Here is a 26,233-nt window from a genome sequence, read left to right as displayed (position 1 = left end):
AAAACACGCTCGGCAGAAACTGAAGTCACAGGCACACAGAGAGATAACTACAAGCAAGCAGACAGTTTCGAAAAGAGCCTGGAAATCCCGCACCGCCACCGAAGTGGGTCTTAGAGGAATAGACGGCGCGGATGGGATCGCGGACCGCAGTGGCGGGTTGTAGTGTATGACATGATTGACATTTGCTGGCTTTGGCTAGCCTCCAAGCTAACGCATACGTGCCTGTATTGAATATGATTACGCATCGCTCCAGTAGAGTTATTGTAAGCCAATTTGTCATTACACAGTTTACACAAAACTTTTCCGTTTCCTTCTAATTCAAAATAATCCCACACCTTGCTGTTTTTTTGCGTGGTCATTTCGAGCTCTCCGCAACTGACATAAAGAAAACGCATGCGAGGTCTGAGGTAAAAATGTAGTTTACGCCCATATCAAAAATTTTATATGTATTCTTTTTCAAAAGTTTTATTTTAACTTGTTTAAAATGTTTAAATGTAACGTTAAATGATGGTAATTTGAATGATAAAATCATGGTTGTTTGTTTTTCTCTCGTGCAATCGACTATTGTTTTCAGTGTCGACCAGTAGGAGCTCTACCATTTAGTCGACTAGACCCGCATATCCCTACTGTATACTCAAACAGTATCTTGTGTTTGAAGGACACTGAATGTTGAAGTAGCAGGGACATTAACGTGGTCAGAATGTAAATGACGGTGCAGCTTGAAGTGCATTAGTGTTTTGATTCACTCAGCACACTCAGATCTACTTCAAATCTAATGCTTATATTATAATCCATGTTTTTCTCATTTTAAAAATGAGATTTTCTCAGAACCTTTAGCATGTACCATGTGTGCGTTTTGTGACTAGACGTTCAAAACATATATTCCTAGTAAAGGTGTGAAATAGTTTCCTATATTAAGTTGATAATAATTATGTTGCAGAGTTTGTTCTGTTCAAACAATTCAGTTTGAATAATAAGTCAAATTAAAAAAAAAAAGAATCAACAAAATCTTTTTTTTTTTTCACTGAAGAAGTGTCACAGAAGCAGGATCTAAAGTAGCACTAATACTGCAATTACAGTTGCATGGATAATCCTATTAGATTAATGTTTTATAAATAATATTTTGAATATTAAAAGATGAAATGGTTCCTTCAAAATGAAATGATACTCTGAATTTGAAACTAAAACCAACAGCAGGTGGTAGTGGGAAATTTTGAATGAGTGAGTCATTGAGTCATTTATTCAACTGATTAGTTCAAATGACTGATTCATTCAGAAACAAAGCAAGTGACTCTTTATGGATCAATCATTGATTTGTTCAAAAATGCTTATTCATCCAGTATCTAAACTTTGTTTGAAACAATTTTCATTTGTAAAATACAGAAAAAACAAACACTATTGTGCCTAAAATGTAACTTGCAATATTAACTTTTTATATTGAACTTCAGTATCACATTATCAAAACAATATCATGTAGAAACTATATCATATTAACTATATCATATAGGTATTTCTATAAAAATTAGACAAAAATCCTTTTTTTTTTTTTTTTTTGCAAAGTGAATGATATATAAAATAGCAAAACAAAAATTGCAATATTATAGATAATACATATTGCGCACCAATGATTCCTGATGCTGAATGTTCATTACTGTAAACACATATCTGCTCGTTTTTACAAACTTTTTTAATCTTAACTTGTATTGAACCCAAAGCGTTCATTCAAAGACAACTCACAAAGGTCGTAATTTCCACAGAGAGAAGTTTCACTGCTGTGAATAAAGGTTACAGCAGCAACGTTCGATTGTGAGAGTTTACCGGCTAGAGAAGGTCTGCTGGCTTCTGCTTCTTCATCACGCAGATTTGCAGACTCAGGTTTTGTCATTCTGAGGGTAAAATGAGTTTCACTTTTCCCTCAATTCCCCTTTGATTTGGAGCCATGAGCCCACAGACACATTTGGCCTAGTTTTGCTGAGACCACCGTAAACTTTGAGCAGAATTACAGCTTGGCTTTCGCTCACGGCCTGAGAGCTGTAGCTTATAGATGTTTACACCGGAATGATAGATGTCTTCTATAGCTTACCAACAGATGTAACTTATTCTCCCATAAGTTATTGTTTTTAATTACTTTCTTAATTTAAATTAACCACATATTTTACACTAACACATCGATCTGCTCGAAGCTAAAGAGCCCCTAATGAGAGTTTGATGTCAAAGATTTGTTTATCCAGCCCGTAGCGGCTCCACTTTGGGACCAGGACTGTGTTAGCAATCGGATTTGAAAAGCCCTTATAATGCAGCAGCCGTCGCTAATGTTGTGTGAGATTCGCCTGGAGTCTGTCACTGAAATGAAAATCAGATCTTGCACTTGCTGTCATTTTTTCCCCCTTTCATAAAACAGTCAGAAGTGAAGGGACCTGTGATTTGATTCGATTTATATAATTTATTTTTGTAATTATTATTTTATTTTATTATTAAGTTTATATTATACTTTTTGATAAGAGTTATCAGTCAAGTGTTATAATTATATATTATAAACAATTTATATGAATTAATTTATACAATTTATATCAATTAAATTATTTATATAAACAATTTTTGTTATATTTTATTTTATTATTATTAACTTTATATTTATATTGCATTTTTTAACGGTGGAATCAGTCAAGTGTTATTTATTATATTGTTATTTATTGTATTTTATTTTTTTAACTTTACACTGTGACCTTATTTTATTTTATGTGTATTGTGATCTTTTTTGCATTTAGTGTTTACAAAATGCATGCACTTTTTTCATGGGTGGAATCAATAAGTTTTGATTTTATGAAATGATGTACAGTATGCTGATGTATGGCTTAGATCTGTCATATTCCCAAATGTTTAAGAGGGATGATAAGAAAAATGGTTTGTTTGCATTATCACAGTGCAGCACCTAAAGAGACTGGGTAAATAAAATATGTTTTATATACAGATAAAGGTAACGCATATAATTTAGCATTTTTTATCTTGTACTTTTGCGACTACAGTTCCTGGTAAAGTAATTTTGTCTAGTAATAGTGTTAAGAAGTTGTTTTTGGAAGCAACATTGCAGACACCAAATTAATCAAATTATTTTTTTCTTTTTTTTTTAAAGGGATAGCTCACCTAGAAAATTTAAATTCTGTCATCTTTTACTCGTACTCAATTTGAGAATTTTGTTTCTCCAAACTGTGGAAGTCAATAGCTATCGTCAACTGTTTGATTACCAACATTTTTCAAAAAATCTTCTTTTTTGTTCAACAGAAGAAAGAAAATTCATATAAGTTTGAAACAACTTGAGGGTGAGTAAATGATTACAGAATTTTCATTTTTGGGTGAACTATCACTGTTATTTTGTAGCTACAGTAATTTCACTGTTTAGTAGTAGTTTGAAACGTAGTTTCTTGGAAGCAACATTGCAGACACCAAAATAAACTGATATTTTAAAATTTTTATTTAAATGGATAGCTCACCCAAAAAAATGCAAATTCTGTCATGCTTTGCTCACCCTCAGTTTTAGAATTTAGTAACCGAGCAGTTGACGGTAGCCACTGACTTCCATAGTTTTTTTGTTTTGTTTTGTTTTGTTTCCTTCACACTATGGAAGTCAATGGCTACTGTCAACTGGTTACCAACATTCTTTAAAAAATCTTGGTTTGAAACAACTTGAGGGTGAGATTAAATTTAATTTTTTGGATGATCTATAACTTTATTTGATTTGATTTTATTTTAAATTTTTTATTTTATTGTTCAAGATACAGAAAAAATAATTGTAGTTTAGTAGTAGTAGTTAAGAGTCGTTTTTTTCCCCCAAGTAAATTTGCAGACTCCAAAATAGTTTGATTTTTTATTTTTACATTTTAATTTAATTTATTTTTTAATTATTATTGTTTTGTATTGCTTGAGTTACAGGAAAAAGTAGAATTTTTAACTTTTTAACTTTTGCAACTTTTTGAATATACTTTAAAACTGCTGTTTCTGGTCAAGAAATTTCACTGTTTAGTTGTAGGTTTTTTTTTTTTTCCAAATAGATCTGGGTGAACATTTAACCATTAAAAACTGAAAAGCAGCAGATGTCACTGACTGGTTCAGAGCCATAAAATAGTGTGTGAATAGAGACCTTCGATGGAAGGAGAATCAGACTTGAGTTTGGCTCGATCATTGAATCAAATGCCTCCGCAGACAGACCATTTACTATACAGCTTTTATTAAAAACGTCAGCAAACAGTCTGTCTGTACACTTATCTCAGTGTCAGACCAGAAGTCATCATCTATGTCTTATTTCACACTGTCCTTCAATCATAAAGCTATTTTCTTCTTTCTGAAGGTCGTGACGGTAGCATTGAAGCTTGACTTGTGTCTGTCTGAGGATTTTAAATGTGTGCCATTGTGTGTTTCTGTAGGACGATTACTTCAGAACCTGGAACCCCAACAAAGCACAAGACCAAGGTAAGGAGATTCAGCAAAAATGCGTTTCTCTGTGGCTTTTATCCATTTATCCACCCGACCCTGTAGTCTCACCTCTATCTCGTTCTCCTAACCGTCCTTTCTGCTTCATACATGCTGTATCTCTACCCAGATTAATCATAAAAAAAACTCCAATCAAGTGCTGGAATCTTCATTTCAGTGTATCGATCCTCGTCTGTGCTTCAGACATGAATCAATACAGCGAGCCAGAAACACACACACATAGCTAAATGAAGACATATCATAGACTTCTGTTGTTTTTATAGAAAGATCATTATAATTAGACCAACCCAAATTCTAAGACAAAACGTGTGTATTTCATTCATGAATGGTTTCTCTGATTGAGGGCTTTAGATTTAGTTCACTTCTAAAGACCGGAGAGCAAATGCGCTCAAATTATAGCAAACACACACACAGCATTCATTAAAAAGGATGCAAATCTAACAAATTAGGTTTAGAAATGTTTTTCTGAATCATCAGGGAAATCAAAAAGCTCAAATGAGCAGAAGAATTAGCTTTCTAAACCATTTTAGTCGTCAGTTTCTGTCGTTGTACCTGTAGTGATAATTCATTGTGCGCGATCACAATGTTTTTACCTCATTTCAGAGTATTCAGTCAAGCCTCAGCATGTGCAAATATGTTTGACCATGATATGCAAATACTCTTTTAGCTAGTTCACTTAATATAACAAAGGTATCTGCATGTTTAAAGGAAAGACATTTTAATGCAAGTTAAAATGTAAAAAAGAATAAGAAAGCTTAAAAATGTTTTATTTAGTTGATGGTCTTGAATTGTAAACATTTTGACCCTTGTAAAGGGTTTTAGGACCCCCTGAATGGCGGTGTCCAGGATGTTCAGATGAGCAGATGTAGAGCAGTGTTTTCATCTGAGCGTGTGCTGCTGCTGTGAATCCTGTCATAGACACACAATGTTTATGTTTCATCTGATGAGTCACGTTTACTATATCTGTTTCACTAGAATGATTGTGCAGAGCTAATATCGCTAAACAATCTCCTGTCTCAATACAGCAAAAGTGCTGTCAACTTCAGCTCCAGTCTCTTCAATGTATCTCTCCATACTTTTATTCAATGTTTGTGTGTGTGTAAAAGCTGCATTTATTTGATGAAAAATACAGCAAAAACTGTAAATATTATTATCTGTTAGAACTGCTTTCTGTTTAATTATGGAACTATTTAATTTATTTAAAAATGTTATTTATTCCTGTGATGCAAAGCTGAATTTTCAGCAGAAATCATATGCTGATCAGTGTTATATTAGTAACATTGAGCATGGCCGTAACCAGGGTTTGAAAATTAGGTTTGGGGTTGGGTTAAGAATTGTGCTATAATAACCACTACAAATACAACTCATTATATACACTAAACACTTTAAAAGAGACAGACATGGGTGTTTGTGAAAGGTGTTTTCTCTGTTTTGGAGGGATGAGCATTATTAAATTATGTCATATTGCATCACAATTTGTTAATACTTTACTTTAGGATAGGGGTGGATAATTTTATCAGTTGTTTATTATTTATGCAACAATATATATTACTGCTATAGTTTTCATTAATAACCATTGCTATGTAGATGATAACTTTGTCTCTTATGAATGTTTTTAGCATGACTTTTTGAAAATGTATTGAAATAGTATAGATTTTATGGCTATTGTTTGCATATTTAATTTCATTCTGTAACCTTGTTATATAGATCTGTGCACTAGTGTTAAATGCTACTGTTTTTGAGAGCGTTGATAACATTTCTGATAGGTAATATCATGATATTTTTTGTGTTTGCCTTATCGAACATGGTATCCTGTCAGCTTTTTTGAGTTTAAGTGCCAGCAATACAGTGTTGCCAGATATTTTTATAGAAACGAATAAAAAATTAAAAATAAGTAAAAAATAAACATGAATTAGTTTAAATCCTTTGTAAATAAGATCAGATAAAGATATGTGTCTTTAAAGTGTCAAATTAAGTGGAAAAGACAAGTTCAAAGACACTTATAAAAGCTGGATCCAGCAAGCTTCATTCACTCCGCCAGCATCTCGCAGCGATCATTTTCATACCACCGACGCTAAACATTCTTGCAAACTGTCTAAACTGAATTATACATGCAGACACTCATGAGGAGTTTTAAACAGCAAATTAGTCAGTCAGTGAACAAATGTTATTTTTGAACATGAAAAATTTACCGAGGTCAGGACTTCATAGCTGGCTCATAGCCATGTCATTGAGATAATATTAAATATTTTGAATGAGATTTTATTTTAGGTTATCTGTTTTCATTTTCATTTTAGTTAAAATTGTAGTAATTTTTTGTTTGTTTTTGTAATTTTTATTGTTTTTTATTTATGTATTTTTTAAATGTCAATAGTTTTTATATATAGTTTTAGTTTTAATTTAGTGATTTTACTTCAATGCAAACTAAATGTTTTGGCAACTAATTGAAATAAAATATTTTTTTTGTATTTTATTTTATTTCAGTTAATTTTTATGTTATTTCAAGTAATAAAAAAAAAAATATATATATATATATATATTTTTAGTAAAGGATGATAACCCTTATGCTTGTTTGCTACTCAAGAAACATTTCTTATTATTATCGATGTTAAAAACGGTTGTGCTGTTTAAATTTTAAACCATAATTCATTTTATTTTTTAGGATTCTTTGATGAACAGAAACACAAACAAGCAAAATATTCCAATGTAATACCACATTTCCAGTGAAATTATGTGCCTAGAATTGTCATATACAGCACATTTTTGCAGTTATAAATTATTTGGGCATTTCATTCATGTAGTTGATTTTCATTTGACAAGGTCGTAGGTTTGATTCCCAGGAAACACACATGCTGATTAAAATGTAAACTTTTAATGCCCTGCAAGTCACTTTGAATAAAAGCATCTTCCAAATGAATAAATGTAAATAAAATTGGTGTGAAGGAAAAAAAATCCCAGAAAAACCTCTTGAAATGAAGAAATCCTTCACAGATGCTTGTGCTAAAGCTGCAATAGAGGGTCAGTTTTTGAAACGCAGTGTTTGATATTAATTTAACATCCGCTCTGCTGAGCACTTCTGCTAACGATTATTATGAACTGCCATGAATAACCAATCAAGCTCTATTGTTTTTACACAAACACCAATAGAGACCAGCAGACAGATGCATGCATGACCACACCATATGGAGACTGAGAGAATGAGTGTGTGTGTGTGTGTGTGTGTGTGTGTGTGTGTGTGTGTGTACCATCTGCACTAGTTTGGTCCTGTGTGAATGACTCCTTTAAGAAAAGCTACAAAGCATGATTTCTGTAACTAATCCTGCCGTTCTCACACTCTTCTGATCAGCTCACCTCACTGATCTCGGTAAATAGCATCGCTCTGAAACCCACTGAGCTGATTCACTCTCTACTCACTATAGAACACCTTCTTAAGGGCCCTAATAAATGACTGACAGCCACACATGCAGTCAGACGTACCACTCAAACAGTGGCGGCGTTTCACAAAACCATAGGGTGGGGTGGGGGGGATAATAAATATATCAAATAAATAAATAAAAATCCCACGGCACACTGAAAGCACTGAAATATAGGAGGAGGGGGATTTTTTTTCAGTAATTAAATACTGCGTCATCAGAGTTAGTATTGAGGTTTTATCAGACACGTACACTTAACATTATATGAAAATCAAGCTCAAATGGAGTTAACAAGGTTTCTGACCAGCGAATGACGGAGATCTGTGTGCGCATTACGCTTTCATCAACTTAACATTACAGGTTGTAATGTTTATTGTAGCTATATGGGCTTATTCAATTGGCTTATATGTAGCTTATTCAAACATCAGTTATTTATTTACCCTTGCATTGCAAACAAGCGGAGATCTGTCTCTTCCAGGCTGTGTGCGGCGCTTCATTCTGAATGGAGGCGGGGTGAAGTTACGAGGTTTCGCTGATAGTTTGAGGATCCAATGGCGTTACGAAGTTTTACTGACGAGCTCTTTTAATTGCTTTTCATTGGTTAAATATTTCTAAAGCCCTCAAACAGACATAAGGAAGACCAATAGCACTGATTTAAAATTATATTAACGAAATATTCTAGAGATATGAAGTTTAGATACTTTTCACGCCACACCTGACTGGGCTAGAGTATGCCGCCCCTGCACTCAAACAATAATGACTTATTTTTGTTTTCTTTCCGTACAAAAAGTATTCTCGTCGCTTCATAACGTTGCGGTTGAACCACTGATGGCAGATGGACTATTCTGACGACGTCTTTCATACTTTTCTGGACCTTGACAGTGTTATTTACTTGGCAGTCAATGGGACAGTCACAAGCCTCATCCAAAATATCTTAAATTGTGTTCCGAAGACGAACAATGCTTTTACGGGTTTGGAGCGATATGGGGGTAAGTGATTAATGACAAAATTTTAATTTTGGGGTGGAGTATCCCTTTAAGTACTAAAATGATTAAAAATAAATACACTAAAACTAATAAATAACAATGAATACTATACTAAACGACAAACATATATAAAAAAACTAATTAAAATGACAAAAACACAAATATTTACTAAATGTTTAACTTAAATGAATGTAAAAACTGAAAATATAAAATAAAAAACCGATTCAAAATATTAATAAAAACTATAATAGTATATCACTTCAATAACACTGTCATTGTCTTTGTGTGCTCTAAAATTAGCTAGACTAGCCAGAAAATAAACATTTTATTTTTATTTTTTTTATGTACTATGTAGCTTTTTCAGGTTAATTTTAAAGTTATCATTTTCATTATCATCCTTTTAAATATTAACTTTTTTATTTTCTATGCTACTTTTAAAAATTTTCTTTGATTTTAACTTATTATTATTTTATTATTAATATGTGTTTGATGTTCTATGCTGCTTTTTCTATGGATGGATGGATGAATAGACAGACAGACAGATAGATAGATAGATAGATAGAGACATTTCATAGCTTACTAGGTTTTGGAGCCAAATTGTGTGTAATGGTGGATGTGTGTTATTTTACAGCCGTGTGTGTGTGTGTGTGTGTGTGTGTGTGCGTGTGTGTGTTACTGTATCGGTCCCAAACTTAAGAATGCCATAGTTTCCACACTGATCTCCTAAATCACAGTTTATCGATTCACTTTTGCTGAATTTTCATTAGACAAGAGAGACAAACAATTTAGACAAACAATCTCTCTCTCTCTCTCTCTCTCTTATAAACAGCCTCCCACAGTGCACTTCTGCAAACACACTCACGCTGTGACACACACACCACGGTTAAACTCTTTCTGACCGTGTAAGCAGTGAGGCTGAGCCTGACTAATTTAATTAGCTTCAGCCTGTAATTATTCACTTTAAAGAGAAATGAGGGTTATGATCTTGTCCATTACAGACATGACAAGAGATTTAAGGAGCTCAGAGAGTAACGTGTGTGTTTTTCTGTGCGTGTGTGTGTGTGTGCGAGTGCAACATTGTCTTTGCCGTAATCTGTTATTGTGGCAAGGCATGCGTTCTCAGTGAATTTAATTGCGTGTGCAGGCCTCATTACAGCCTCGTTATGGGGAAATTCTCTCTGAATGCTTCATTTGCATTTGTATGGTTTTGGTGTTGAGTCAGCGTTTCAGAGCCAAACTGCAGTGGCAGCAAACGCGGCGCACAGGGACGGCAACACAACAATCTGCCCTTTAAACTGCCTGCAATTTATGCACAGGGACAATACGGCTTTATCTGGAGCTAGGGACCGGCTCCGTTTAACTGGCACAAAAACACTCTCCTGTAGGTTTAAAGAGACCAAAAGAGAAAAGAAAGAGGGCACATACAAGTAGGTTTCTGGCAGACTTCACTGAAAGATGCAGGTTGAGTATTTTATAATTGCTAAACAGAGTTTTGAATGCAATAAGTGTGTTTGTAAGGATGATTTCAGCGCATACTCTATGTTTTGATCTTCACCCTTAAAAATAGTCATGATTGTTCACTTGGAGTCTGGTTTATTTATTTATGCATACATTTTTACTTAAAGATTGTATTCATTTTAAATAAATAAATATATGAATTATTCGTGTTCTGTTGTTTATAAAGTTATATGCTGCTTTTCAGTTTTATTTTATAATATTTATTTATTTATTTATTTGCTTGTTTAACTTATTTAATTAAATATTAACCTAAATGTTCTATGTTGCTTGTTACTTTACTTTAATATTGTATACATTATTTTTTATTAAATACAGTGAGGAAAATAAGTATTTGAACACCCTGCTATTTTGCAAGTTCTCCCACTTAGAAATCATGGAGGGGTTTGAAATTGTCATCGTAGGTGCATGTCCACTGTGAGAGACATAATCTAAAAAAAAATCCAGAAATCACAATGTATGATTTTTAACTATTTATTTGTATGATACAGCTGCAAATAAGTATTTGAACACCTGAGAAAATCAATGTTAATATTTGGTACAGTAGCCTTTGTTTGCAATTACAGAGGTCAAACGTTTCCTGTAGTTTTTCACCAGGTTTGCACACACTGCAGGAGGGATTTTGGCCCACCTCCACACAGATCTTCTCTAGATCAGTCAGGTTTCTGGCTTTGAGCTCCCTACAAAGATTCTCTATTGGGTTTAGGTCTGGAGACTGGCTAGGCCACGCCAGAACCTTGATATGCTTCTTACAGAGCCACTCCTTGGTTATCCTGGCTGTGTGCTTCGGTCACTGTCATGTTGGAAGACCCAGCCTCGACCCATCTTCAATGCTCTAACTGAGGGAAGGAGGTTGTTCCCCAAAATCTCGCAATACATGGCCCCGGTCATCCTCTCCTTAATACAGTGCAGTCGCCCTGTCCCATGTGCAGAAAAACACCCCAAAGCATGATGCTACCACCCCATGCTTCACAGTAGGGATGGTGTTCTTGGGATGGTACTCATCATTCTTCTTCCTCCAAACACGTTTAGTGGAATTATGACCAAAAAGTTATATTTTGGTCTCATCTGACCACATGACTTTCTCCCATGACTCCTCTGGATCATCCAAATGGTCATTGGCAAACTTAAGTCGGGCCTGGACATGTGCTGGTTTAAGCAGGGGAACCTTCCGTGCCATGCATGATTTCAAACCATGACGTCTTAGTGTATTACCAACAGTAACCTTGGAAACGGTGGTCCCAGCTCTTTTCAGGTCATTGACCAGCTCCTCCCGTGTAATTCTGGGCTGATTTCTCACCTTTCTTAGGATCATTGAGACCCCACGAGGTGAGATCTTGCATGGAGCCCCAGTCCGAGGGAGATTGGCAGTCATGTTTAGCTTCTTCCATTTTCTAATGATTGCTCCAACAGTGGACCTTTTTCACCAAGCTGCTTGGCAGTTTCCCATAGCCCTTTCCAGCCTTGTGGAGGTGTACAATTTTGTCTCTAGTGTCTTTGGACAGCTCTTTGGTCTTGGCCATGTTAGTAGTTGGATTCTTACTGATTGTATGGGGTGGACAGGTGTCTTTATGCAGCTAACGACCTCAAACAGGTGCATCTAATTTAGGATAATAAATGGAGTGGAGGTGGACATTTTAAAGGCAGACTAACAGGTCTTTGAGGGTCAGAATTCTAGCTGATAGACAGGTGTTCAAATACTTATTTGCAGCTGTATCATACAAATAAATAGTTAAAAAATCATACATTGTGATTTCTGGATTTTTTTTTTTTAGATTATGTCTCTCACAGTGGACATGCACCTACGATGACAATTTCAGACCCCTCCATGATTTCTAAGTGGGAGAACTTGCAAAATAGCAGGGTGTTCAAATACTTATTTTCCTCACTGTATATGAATTATTTGTGTTCTTTAAAGGTGCCATCGAATGCATAGATACAGTATTTTAAATTGTTCTCTGATATCTACATAGAAGGTATGTGGCTTAGGTAAGGGCAAAAAACCTCCAGAAACGGTTTTACATGGGCATTTACAACCCTAGGATTTCTCCCTAGTATGAAATGGTTTGTTATTGGCTTATTTGGAATGGTCATGAATAATAATGAGCTCTGTTCTGATTGGCAGTTTCTCAGTGCGGCTCAATGTTAAGCGCCGCTCTGATTGGCTGTTTCACAGTACGGCTCATTTCAGTAGCTCACAGCAGGAAGGAAACACAGGGAGGAAAATATATCAGTGTTTCCCCTACCATTAGTTTAGGGGGGCGGCCCGCAGATGCGCAGGTTTGTTTACTACTCATACAGAAGCCCGCGTGACGCTTGTGGTGATATTAACGTCTGCCGCCTCACTAAATGAGGACATAAATAGCTACATGAACAACATCTCCAGAACTGCTCTGAGAGTCACTTCTTTAGCATTTGACCGTTTAATTTGAGAAAAACTATCCTCATATCATATACACACAGAAATGTAAAGACGGCAACCCGTCAAAATAAAAGTTCGGTTTCATTTGAAGACATTGGGCAGAAATATATTACTATTGTTCAGTGGAACGTACGTAATAGGCTACTACTACTAAAACTATTAAAACCTTATCTTTAAGGAATAATCATACAATGTCTTCAATGTTATTATCAATATTAAATCCCCTTTATTTTCCAAAAAATAAGATTTGTTTAATTTTTAAAGCCATAAACCAACCTAAACCATAAACCTAGGGGAAACACTGTATATATTTCAATACTTTCTCTCGCAGTTATATCATCGGGTAACTATACTGTATATAAAATGTGTGCATCAGGGAGCCGCTATTAATAATTGAAACTGCTTTTGAATGATCAGTCGATCGCGTTATAGTATCACTTTCGCTTTTGAGATTCGCGATCGCACGTATTCTGTTTATACTATGGAGCGGCAGTACTTACCACACATTTTACAAGATCAGATGCTTGTCAGAGGTGCTCAGGATCTGTATAAATCATTCGCCATCATCCTCAGTCATCTCTCCTTACTCTGTTGTAAGTGAAATCTTGTGTACTGTAATGAAACAGACTACTGCTAACAAGCTAACCATGTCCCTTTAGTGGCTCGCGTTATTTTATTAGAACGCATTATTTGCTTTCCGTGCCTTTCTGAATACAGACACCAACCCATCCCTGCACTTCACATCCCCTGCACAGCCTGGAACAGAACATTTATTTCCATGATCTGCCATTTTCGCTGTTGTCCTCGCTTGTTTCTTCACAATACCTGCAGAACTTCTGATGATTCGGCTGTGTAGGTTCGGCTGGCGGCTGGCCTAGAACATGGGCGGGTAGACGTTATGCAAATGATGGGGGCGTAGTGATCCCTACTGTTACGTTACAGTTGGTGTTATGTTCTGATTCGCCTATTTTTCAGTGGTCTTTTTTATTCACAAGATTTACATAAGAAGGAGGAAACAATGGTGTTTGAGGCTCACGTTATGTCATTTCCATGTATAAAACTGTTATTATTTAACTATGCCAAGGTAAATACAGTTTTACATTCTATGGCACCTTTAAAAAAAAAAAAAAAAAAAAAGTTATATGCTGCTTTTCAGTTTTATTTTGTAATAATATTTATTTATTTTATTTGCTTGTTTAACTTAATTAAATATTAACTTAAATGTTCAATGATGCTTGGTACTTTACTTAAATATTGTATACATATTTTTTTATTAAATATATGAATTATTTACCTCCTTTTTTAAGTTATATATTCTGCTTTTCAGTTTTACTTTATAATACATATTTATTTATTTATTTACTTGCTTGTTTAACTTAAATATTAAACTAAAGGTTCTGTGCTGCTTGTTTAGTATTATTGTTAATTGATTATTTTTTAAATATTAACTTCTAAAATGTTCTTTTAAAATGTACTTTTCTGCATATTGTATTCGAAAATTATTATTATTATTATTATATTAACTTTTTAAAATATTAAATTAAAATATTATATGCTGCTTTTCCTGTTTTATTTATAATTTTATTTTATATTTTAATTTATTTTATTTTTGTATATATAATGGCACTGAGGCACTTTAGTTTTCACATTCAACCAAATGTGAAACACCATAAAACGCATAAATGAGCAGAAAGACAAAGAGAAAATAGGTAACAGGCCAGAAGGAGGATGACATTATGATTTTATTATGCCGTTAAAAATGTATTTGCAATGTTTATTTCTTCATCAGAAACAGAGAGATGAGATGGCAGAACTCGTGAAAACCGAGCGTCAGCCAGCAGTGATCCGTTCCTCTCATCATTAGCGCCGTACCGTCTGCTCTCGTACGACCCGCGTCTTGGCCTAGATTCACTATGCAGAGCAAATCCCTCGTGGGACCATCACACGAGCACAAAGACGTTATCTACATAAGACATGGCAGGAAAAATATGAACCACAGCAAATCTTTGTAAGGTTCATTGCGTTTGCCTCAAGCCTCAACGTAAATGAAAGTCACAGAAAGAGTTTGAAGTTCTGTCATGTGAGGATTGGACACAGAAATGCTGTATTCTTGATATCAAAGTGCTTCATCTCAGTCAGCATTCAGATCTGACCTGTGTGGACGGCTCCTATCGCGAGCTTTACTGGGAATCAAATCAAAGGCTGCAGTCCGGAGCTGGTAACGTCCAAATGCAAGTTAAAGTTGGCTTTGGTGAACAGATAAAACTACTCAACACTTGGTGGCTTTTGTAATATTTAAAAACATCTTTACTGTCACTTTTAATGCATCCTTGCTGAATAAAAATATTATTTATTTTTTTCCACAAAAATATGAAGCAGCACAATTGTGATAAACATTATTAATAATCAGAAATGATTCTTTCATGAGCAGCAACTCAGCGTATTATAATAATTTCTGAAGGATCATGTGACACTGAAGACTGGAGTAATGATGCAGAAAATTCAGCTTTGCGTCACAGGAATAAATTGCATTTTAACACATATTCACATAGAAAACAGTTGTAATATTTCATAATTTTACTGTTTTTATGATAAAATGCAGTAAATGCAGTCTTGGTGAACAGTAGAGACTTATGTTCAGGTCATTTTCTGAGTTCACTCAGCATTGGCAGATATAGCAGAAAGTTAACTTTGAAACCGATTGTGTGTCAAAGAGAGAGAAAAAGATCTGATTGGTCATGGGGTCTTTAACCTCTTGACCAATCAGCTGGCACTAATTAGCCCTGCTGCATTCATTCCTCTCACTTTCTCGATTTCTTCGTTATGGTAAATAGAAAGTCAGGTAATTGGCCAAACGCGTGTTGGAGTTTGTTGCCAGCTGATGATCAATAATAGAAATTCTGATTGGCCTTTCTCTCAATCTGCCCGCCCCTGCTTGGTCTCTGAGGGCCAATCATTGATTGTGATGCTCGACACACATCGGCATGTGCCGCTGAATGCAGAAATGTTCTTGAATGAATGGATTTTTTCAACTGTATTCCTCTTGCTGTAATTAATTGGGTAGCAATAATTAGCTGCTTTGTGAGATGGTGCTTCAGCTTTCTTTACAGGTCAGATGCTTTTTAAGGAGAAAATCTGGCCTTTTTTTCAAAGAGCGTGACACATTCATAAAGAGAGAAAATAAATGAGATGCTAGAAGAGTTTGTATTCATGATATGCTCCTTATGATTTGAATAATACATATTTGAATTTAAGGAAATAGAATTGAAATGTTTTAAATCCAGATCAATTAATGTAACTTCTGTTCTGTAGTTTTTAATACCCAACATAGAGTATTTCCAGAAAGCTGATATTAATAATCAGTGTTTGTTATGCCAACTGATTTGTATGCAACTTATATTTAATTAAATATGAAAATGTCCAGGTTATGGACTTTAGTGCAGTAATACTTCACAAATGCTGATGTGGTAACAGCTCAAAAGCTCTTTTTTTTATTTTTGTAATAAAATAAAATTAAGATTAAATTTGGTTAAACCGTTTTGTTAGAATAAATAGGAATATATTATATTCATTGACTTGAAATGAAATAAACATAAAGTATATATTTCATCTTGTTGCTAAAGCAACATTTCTTATTTTTCAATTCACTTTAACTTTATGCTAAAACTAAATAATACATAATAATATAATATAATAATATAAAACTATACCAACACAAAAATAAAATATAAAAAAATGACAAAAGTACAACAGAAATACTACATCTTTAACTACAATTAAAATTAAAAATATGAAAATACAAATACAAATACAAACCACAAAATTCAGTAAGGATATGGAAATAAATTAGTTTATATAGAGAGTACAGAATTTCCACCACATTATTTATGTGCATAGATAAAGCATGGAGTTCTATATGTATATATACACCAATGTTGAATAAATGATTTAATATAAAGTAGTATGTATATGTCTCATCCGGTCTGATTCTGGATCCAAAACTACTGATAAACATTAAAGTGCCCCTATTATGCCATTTCCGATATTGCCTTTCATGCAGTATGTAATGTAGCTGTATGTGAATGTAAACGATCTGCAAACTTGTAAATCCGAAAGTGCACGATAAATAAACGTATTGTCTCCCAAAATAAAGAATCGACTCTATACAGCCTAAATGAGTCGTTAGTAATTCGAATCCCATTAATCCGGTAACCCATTTCCCGGTAACACATTTGCATAATTCCCAGCTATGTTTTACGTTGGCCAGCAGCGAACAACTCGATCCCGCCCGCAAACACGTCATTTTACTGACGACTGCTTCTCTAATCTTGGGGAGTTTAGCGCGGGATACACAAAACACTTGCTCTTCAAAGATGGTTCAGTACCCAGTTTATTTGGAGCAGCAGCTCCACTGAATCACAACCTGTAAGTATGATAAATAATAGATGCTTATATTTCCATCGAGCGTCCAAAATACATAACTATGGCAATGGGCCTATCATTTCCGATGCGCTGTATGCGGTAGACCAATCACAACAGACTGGGTCATCTGACCAATCATAGTAGAGTAGGCTCATGAAAAGGAGGGGTTAGAGAGACTGAATCTTAGAACTGCTTCGAACGAATCGTTTGAGAAGCGCTGGAAAATGAGGTGATGTTAAACACATATTTTGAGAAAACAAAGCGTTTTTTTCACCTTGCATGCATGTAAACCTATTGCAGGAGACTCCCAAAACAATATTAGGAGCCTTAAAAATGCCATAATAGGGGCACTTTAATGCTAACTGTGCTCAGACAGGTGGCCTGTTTAATGAGGCTGTGGTTCTGCTCAGGTCAGACTGCAGATGCTGTTTGGATGGTGAATTTGATAAAAGGTCTGTGGTTTGATTGAATGGATAAATTCAGCGGGTCTCAGCTGCAGTCCTGCGTTTTCTTTAGTCTGTCTGTCTGAAGATGAGAGCTGCATCCTGACAGCTTTTCATGAAAACATCCATCATATCAGTTGACGTGAAGTCTGTCTTTTGCTTTAGTGATTGCTGTAATGAGGAATTCATATTCAAACACTGTGTTTTTGTTTGCATGACAAACACTCTAGTGAATGCTGATTAACAACATGAAAGTAAAATCTCAAACACACACCAGGGATGGGATGGTTTGTTTATCTAGATTTTCATTTATTTTGCTTGCCTTTTTAAATAAAGCAACAACAATTTTAAATAGTTTAAAGTAGTTTTAATTATGCTAAATAATGCAATGCAGTTGTGCAGTGCTATTTCATTGAATTTTGGAATAGTTTTTTCATTTTCATTTTTAGTTAAAGTTTTAGAACTTTTGTTGTGCAGTTATTTTACTTATGTTTTAGATTTTTGTCAGAATTTTATTATAGTTTCTTTGTGTGTGTGTGTGTGTGTGCATTGAGAGAGAGAGATCTGTTAACACCAATTATGTGATCTAAGTTGAAGCTTAAATTGATCAAAAGATGCTTAAGATTCAGTTACAGCTGAGTCTAGTGATAAAAGACAAAATGACACAATTCTTGATGAATCTCACACCATGATACGGATGGAAGTGGGTGTGTGTGTAGGTGTGTGTGAGCTGGTTGGTCAGTTTGGTGTGGAATTGATTTTCTTGTTTCAGTGTATCAATTTGTAAGAGAGACTCTTGAAAACAAACAGCATGCAAAGCAAACGCTGAAAACAAACCACAAAATCAATCAGGACAGCGAATCTGAGAGAAACGGACAGAATGAAATGAAGAGGAGCAGAAGTGTGTGTGTCTGACACACAGATAAAAGCCTGCTGTTTTTGGTATCACTGTCAAACTCGAGTTAAAATAGTAAAATATTAGTGACTCATTAACTTAAGCGAATGAAAGGTAATAATCGGCAATTTGAGATTACACGCATGGCTTTATTTGAATAAAGTCATGTGTAACGCATCATGACACTGAATTGTTAGAAATACGTATCTAACAATGTAAGAGAATTGTTTTTTAACCTATTCATTGAAATGAACTAGAACATCAAAAATGACTATTCATAATTAGCTCTATAGACCATTTCAAGAACGTAAACAATAACAAAGACATTGGAACGCAACTGTGCATGTCTGGTCCTGAAGCATTTCCGGTAGCGGCATTTTTAAATCTAGCGAAAACAGTTACGGTATTTAAAAAAAAATAAAAATGAAAAGAAACGGTGACTAGAATTACCCTTTAAATATGACTGAGGCGCAAACTTACAAAGAACATTAAAAGTATCTTTCCGGACAGCTCAAATCGCCTTTGATTGATGCTGCGTGCGTGTACACGAGAGATGGCGGTAAACGTGTATCGCAGTCTGGATGCTTACAATTAACTTGTTAGCTGAGAGGTTGGGATCATTTGTTCGTACAATGGATGACATCGGTCTTATGTTTGGTTAAACTGAAGCAAGACAAACAGTGTCACTTACGTACTTATCATGTGGACATTTCACTTGTATTGCTGGGTCAGTCTGTATGTCTATGCAAATATTCATTTTCATATTGATTTGTATAGAGCTTTTCACAATGCATATCGTTTCACTGCAGCTTTACAGAACATGCATGTATATTACAATGCTAAATGAATGCTAGTAAACCAATCACTACATGCCATTATTACTGATTTCGTTTGTTTTAAAATGTGTGCTTAGTTTGGTCAAGTTTGTTACTATGGAACAGTGCGAGAAAGCATTTGAATGCTCTATCTGAGCCATCTTGTGGTCATAAAATGTGGTCATGTGTTTTGCAAAACCTGTATTAGTTTTTTTTTTAAGATGAAAGTATAGCCTACATGCAGATTAATAAATGCACACATGCTACATACAGTATATATGTGGGTATGTATGTTTTTATGCACATTTACTGTAAACACACATGCACATACAGTAGTACTGGTCAAAAGTGTGGGCACTATTACTATTTTTAATGTTTTTGCAAGATGTCTCCTGTGCTCATCAAGCCTGCATTTAATTGAATAATATGAACTCATATTTAATTATAGCCCACAACACTCTGCAGTGAAACAGAAATAAAAGCTTGGCCTTTTTCACTAAACGAGAATCAAAACGCTAAGTGCATTTGTAAACAATAATGACAAAAACACTTTGGTGCATCATGCTTGAAGAGTTAACATAAATACATACAAATGTGACCCTGGAATTTTTCGAAATTGAGATTTATACATCATCTGAAAGCTGAATAAATAACCTTGATGTATGGTTTGAAAATAGCCTTTGAAGTTGTCCAAATTAAGTTCTTAGCAATGCATATACTGCATATACTAATCAAAAATGAAGTTTTGATATATTTATGGTTGGAAATTTACAAAATATCTTCATGGAACATGATCTTTACTTAATATCCTAATGATTTTTGGCATAAAAGAAAAATCGATAATTTTGACCCATACAATGTATTTTTGGCTATTGCTACAAATATACCCCAGCGACTTAAGACTGGTTTTGTGGTCCAGGGTCACAAATAATCAAGTGGAAAAAATTACAACATTTCCTTACCTGAATGGAAATGTGCGCTGTATATACTAGAGTTGCTAGTTGCTATTCTGCTTCTCGCTTCACTGCTGCGATCCAGGCGCATTTCTTGGAAAACTAAACCCTTTCATTTCCGATTATTTATAAATTAATGTTAGTTCCAGGCCAGAGGGACCACCCAACCACCGAGCAACAAGGATCTCATTTTAATTTTGACATTTTAAACAGCAGGATTAAATAAATGATCGCAATCCCACTGCGCTTCAAGCACCTGCACCATTGTTTTGAATGCGCTCAAACACTAACCGGAAACGTCCAAGGAACAAAGACGTCACTTCCTTAAACTGACAATTATCTGTTGAAATTGAACTCAAACAGGGTCTTAAAGAGAAATTAATACCCTTTGATAGGTTCGATTCCAACCAATTCTTGATTCCCAACAACTTAAAATCAACTTTTGTTCGAATCAATTCCCATTCCTACAGATCATTTGATGAGGAACGTTTGAGACATCGTATTATGATCTTTGACTTGATTGCAGACTTTGGTTATTTAATAAATCTAAATACAGTTTGAGATTTCTCAGATTACTGAGGTTTAAAGAAACATCTGAGACGTATGTAAACTGTTTAGTCTCTCTGCTTTCCAGTAGAGACAATTGAGATTTTAAAGAGATCTCATTTGTGATATGTCTGTCCTCGGGCTGTACACAAACAGGGTTTCTCATTTTAGCTGTCTCACTGTTAAAAAGACACGCACACACACTGCCTCAGGGGAAGATCAGAGAGCAAACATGCAGGAAATTGGTTTGAGGTTTTATTTTGGTGGGGTTTCTGATAGTGGCCAGTTATTTGTTCTCTGTTTGACCCTGTGTTCACAGAGATGGACAGAATGAATGAAGGGAAAGGATAAAAATGAAAGAAATGTACAAAGGATGAAAAAAAAAACATTGTTCCCACAATGAATAGAGAAACAACGCATACACACACTTACACACACTGGGCTGTGAATTGATTTGGCGTTTTATTCCCTGGTGACACAGATGGAGAGAAAGACTGAGAGCGTGTCAGGCTCCACAAAAACTTTCTGTGTCATAAATAAAGCTGAAAAAGAGATTCAGGCTGAATTCACTAAGCAGTTGCACAAGGTATTCCAAGAACATATTTTTTTCACAAACCTGCACTGGTGTAGTAATGCGGCACAAGTATTTTGATTCAGTCATTATCATGCTGTTCAGAATTTACAAACCTCCTGCAAATCAAGTTTATTATTAAATGCAAGGTAAAAACAGATGTTTGTGTAGATTTTTTTTTCACTGCTCGCAAGACTTAGGGTTCTTCATTAGGCTTTGTTTACATATCAACCTCTCAGATGTCTCAGATACTTCTTGTAACATTCCTAGATATAAATGAGTCAGAAGATACAGTACAGCTATAAACTGAATGTGCAGAGCAGCTCATTTAGGGCAGTTGGATTCTGCAGTTTCTGCAGGAAATGATTCCCATTCTTAATTCTGGAATCAACTCGTTACATCCGGTTAAGAGTCAGGCATGACTTCCACATTCAGGAAAAAGTCTGTATTTGAACAGAAATGTATATTCACTTTTGCCATTTCAAAGTGAAAATTGATTCTTTTTTTTTTTTTCTTTTTTGTGAATTGCACCTCTGTTCTTATATATTATTAACAAAGCACACAATGCTGTGAAATACAGTCGACTGTCTATAAAGGCCGTTTCACACTGAGCGCGATGCTAAAAAGCAAGGCGAATCGCAGACGAACGTTACTTTCACACCAAGCACAAAATGATTGATCACCTTCTGCTAGTTCACGCCTGCATGCTAGGTGGCGCTGACCAACAATGCATTTTTCCTCAGATATGTATCTCATATATGGATTTAACATAATCTACTGCTCAATATGCAGCATTAAATTAATATAGCTAAAAAAAGTTTGGTTCTACGCCAGAAACACAAACTATCTATAATGCTTTACAAGAAAACATCTTGAAATATAAACAGAAGTACAATTAGCATCAAGCCACATTTGAAAGTGTATGTGATTATTAATGTTTTTGCCTCAAACCCACCTTAAACCACCATCGAGTGCTTGTAATAACTTCGATTGTGATCTATAGTTGATTTTGATTCTATAATAGGCAGACATGCACTCTTTGTATGTTTAATAAAGCCACGCTGCTTATAGTCATAAACATCCTTAATGGTTATAAAAATACCATGAGCTGCATACAAAACACATACAGAAAACATATTGTCATAATCATGTCTATTTGCTGTAATATTTCATGTGTAGAAAAATGTTTCTCTCAATTTTTCGAAGATCTAACGTTAGAGAGTAAACGTGCGCTGACTCATAACATTTTCGCACGTGGGAGAAAACGGACACTCCAGATCACATAATTCAGTGGAGAATTAATAGAAATTATATTAAGAACATGTGAGAATAAATCTGTTCTCAGAAACCAAAGATAACAAGACCTTGGCATCCACTCTCTTCTCTCTCGGAATACTCTTCTTCTGTGTTTGTTTACACTGGTTTTCGAAACAGCGCCACCACTCTTGCCTTTTTGTGCAACAGCAGCTTCTCCACGCACGTGATCTTAGCTCAAATCTGATTGAACCCCCCTTTTGTTCACGAAGTGACGGGGAAAAAAATCGACACACAGGAATTCTTGCGTTCAGTGTGAAAAGCCCTTAACTGTTGTTGCAGAAACATGAAGGATATTTATGCCTGAGTCTATGCATACGTGACAGTGATGATATTTGTTTCTTACAGAGAGCGAGTCGAACCCACGATCAGAACTGAAACCTAAATCACACTCACAGACCAAGAGCAGAACTGCTGACGGTGAGTGAACATAAATCTATCTATCTATCTATCTATCTATCTATCTATCTGTCTGTCTGTCTGTCTGTCTGTCTGTCTGTCTGTCTGTCTGTCTGTCTGTCTGGCTGTCTGGCTGTCTGTCTGTCTGTCTCTGTATCTATCTCTCACTCAGACGTTTAGTGTCAGTATGAATTTATAGAATAAAATACAGTAAAAATGTGAAAACCTATTACAATTTAAAATAGCTGTTTTCTATTTGAATATATTTTAAAATGTAATTTATTCCTGTGATTAAAGCTGAATTTTCAGCATCATTACTCCAGTCTTCAGTGTCACATGATCCTTCAGAAATCATTCTAATCTGCTGATTTTCTGCTTAAGAACATTATCAGTGTTGAAAAAAGTTATGCTGCTTCATATTTTTGTAGAAACCGTGATTCATTTTATTTTTTCAGGATTCTCTGATGAATAAAAAGTTCAAAAGAACAGCATTTGTTTGAAATAGAACTCTTTTGTAACATTAGAAATGAACATTCTGTCACTTAGGATCAATTTAATGTGTCTTCTTTAAAAAAATAAATAAATGTATGGAATGGTTGCAACTGACCAATAGTTAAAAATCTGTGCAATAATTAGTTATCATAAATATTATAGCATATATATAGAAAATAAACAGACAGTAATGAGCCAGATTCCAAATTCGAAAGAAGATGATAGCTTGACCTTTGACCCTGTGACCCCTGTGCCCTCACAGTCTCTCTCCTGTGTTTCATACGGCTGCATAATTCTTCAACTCTTGTGGTTTCTGTCCTGGTTGCCACAGCAACAGTGAGTCTGACAGTAATTGGGCCACTCTGCTATAGAGATGAGGGAGGTGAGCTTTAACCCCCAGGGGTCAGAGTTCACAGTCCCACCTGAAGTGGCTCTGCGTCGCTGTGATTAGACACTTGACCCGCATTCCTCAGAGAGAGGGAGAATAAGTGGGATTTGAATTAAAACGAGCCTGTCCGAGTCGTCTGACCCCCTCGTGTCCAACGGGCAGCCGTAGCGTCTGACAGCCTGCGTGTGTCATGCGGCGTTTGAGCCGCAACGGCTGAATCTGCACTGGCACGCTGAGCCGAGGAGCCGGAGTGGCCTCTGGCGCTTCATCTAATTAAGCCGCGGGGAGGCAAACGGCTGGAGTCAGTGAGCGAACGAACCTTGAGTTTTCTGCCCATCCTGACGGCTCTAACAGCATCTCATTCATTACTGAAGAGGTTTCCCATTGAGAGTGCGTGGTGACTGAATGATGCCTGACATAGGAAATAATAGTCAGAAAAATCTCATTTTATGTGTGTGTGTGTCAAGAGTTTATTTTTATGTTTAAATGTGTTTTTTTTTGTTGAGTGTCATATTTGATCCTTCAGGCTTTTGTGGCTTATAGAGTCTGATATAGTAATAATATGGATGAAAAACAGTTCAATGTTTTATTCAGAGGCCCAAACTGAGCACAAATATGCAATTTAGTGCAGATGCTGATATTTATATGGACAAAAAGTATGAAGTTCTGATTGTAGTGCTGTCAAACGCTTAATTGCGATTAATCACATCCAAAATTATATTTATGTAGTGTGCATATTTATTATATGCGACGGCGTTTTAGTGCCTCGTTAAAAAATAAAAAAAAATAAAAGATTACGAGATTAAAGTCGTAATATTTCGAGAATAAAGTCGAAACTACGAGAATAAAGTCGAAATATTACGAGAATAAAGTCGAAATGTTTCGAGAATAAAGTCGAAATACTACGAAAATAAAGTCGAAATATTTCGAGAATAAAGTCGAAATGTTACGATCATTTAAATCGTAGAAATTAAAGTTATAATATTTTGAGAGTATAGCCTATATCGCGCATGCAAATGGCCCGCATTGAGAGCACTGGGAGAAGTTGCCAGGCCACCGGAATTGATTTGAATATTGTTGCGTCCGAGCGGCCGCATCATCTTACTGGGATGTCAATTTTAAGGACTCGCGGAAACAGCTTAATATCAAGAATATGATATTTATTAACAGACTGAACAGGAACAACTGTTTATCTTAACATCAGCTCACTCACGCAATCAATATTCCGCTGTAGCTCTCTTATTTAACCCTTTTTTAATACAATACAAATATATGTGGGATTATTAGCAGAAATCATACCATGTGTCATACTCGTGGGGACACTATGCTTGGAAATAATATTTCATGTCTTCCATTGCATTCATTATTTGTAGTGCGCCAGCCACACAATAGCAATAGCTTAAGCTTTGTGCTTTTAGTGCTTTTAATATAAAACAAAGTCTCAGCTTTCAAAATCAGTTTTATAACGAAACACAAATTATGTGTCTTACAATAATGTGATTTTCAAGATCTTTAATGTGGCGTGACAGATCGCTGTATTTATGTGAATAAATTCATTAAATTGTTGTGAAAATTCCACCACCTGCTCCGCAAAAACGTCCCAAACTTTCATTCCTCACACAGTCTGTTTAATTAAACAGCAATAAAACGTTCTAAAGGTTGAAGTGGACTCAAATTTGTTAACATACGTTATATTGTTGTCTTTTCTGTTGTAAACGTTAAGTGACTATTCACAAACTGTTTTATTTATGGTATACTGTAAATGAGGACATAATATTTAACGTCTTCCATTCATTATTTGTAGCGCGCCAGCAACCAGTATCGCAACAATTTTGTGCTTTGTTGCTTTTACACACAGCACAGCTTTCAAATTCTGCCAGTTTTATAACGAAATACAAATTATAAATGTGTTTTTGCTCTTTATTTCAAGTTTATAGCAAGATATAAATTGAAGGAACATCATAAGGCATAAAAAAAAAAAGTTTAGCCTAATTTATAATGAAAATGTCTCGTCGATCGTTATTGTAATCTGAAAGATGATTGACTCACATGCCGCTTAACAAACACATTATTGCAATATAGCCTACATATTGTTTGTACTTCGCTATAAAACTGACAGATTTTGAAAACTGAGATTTGGAATATCTCCCGGTGCTCCCAATCCGGGCCAT

The 26,233-nt window shown here is 35.2% G+C and overlaps 1 protein-coding gene across 2 annotated transcripts in view; it reads left to right on the top strand.

The window, feature by feature from the left end:
- spock1 (SPARC (osteonectin), cwcv and kazal like domains proteoglycan 1) overlaps window positions 1-26,233 on the top strand; it is a 244,474-nt gene that overhangs the window by 137,627 nt on the left and 80,614 nt on the right. For both annotated transcript variants that reach the window (XM_058798033.1, XM_058798031.1), the window contains exons 3-4: window positions 4,422-4,467; window positions 23,132-23,203. In XM_058798033.1, the coding sequence (XP_058654016.1) occupies window positions 4,422-4,467; window positions 23,132-23,203 (118 nt within the window). The remainder of the gene's footprint in view (window positions 1-4,421; window positions 4,468-23,131; window positions 23,204-26,233) is intronic.

The sequence above is a fragment of the Onychostoma macrolepis genome, chromosome 14, assembly GCF_012432095.1.
Source record: "Onychostoma macrolepis isolate SWU-2019 chromosome 14, ASM1243209v1, whole genome shotgun sequence".
Lineage (NCBI taxonomy): Eukaryota > Metazoa > Chordata > Actinopteri > Cypriniformes > Cyprinidae > Onychostoma > Onychostoma macrolepis.
This window is presented reverse-complemented; position numbering and strand designations above follow the sequence as displayed.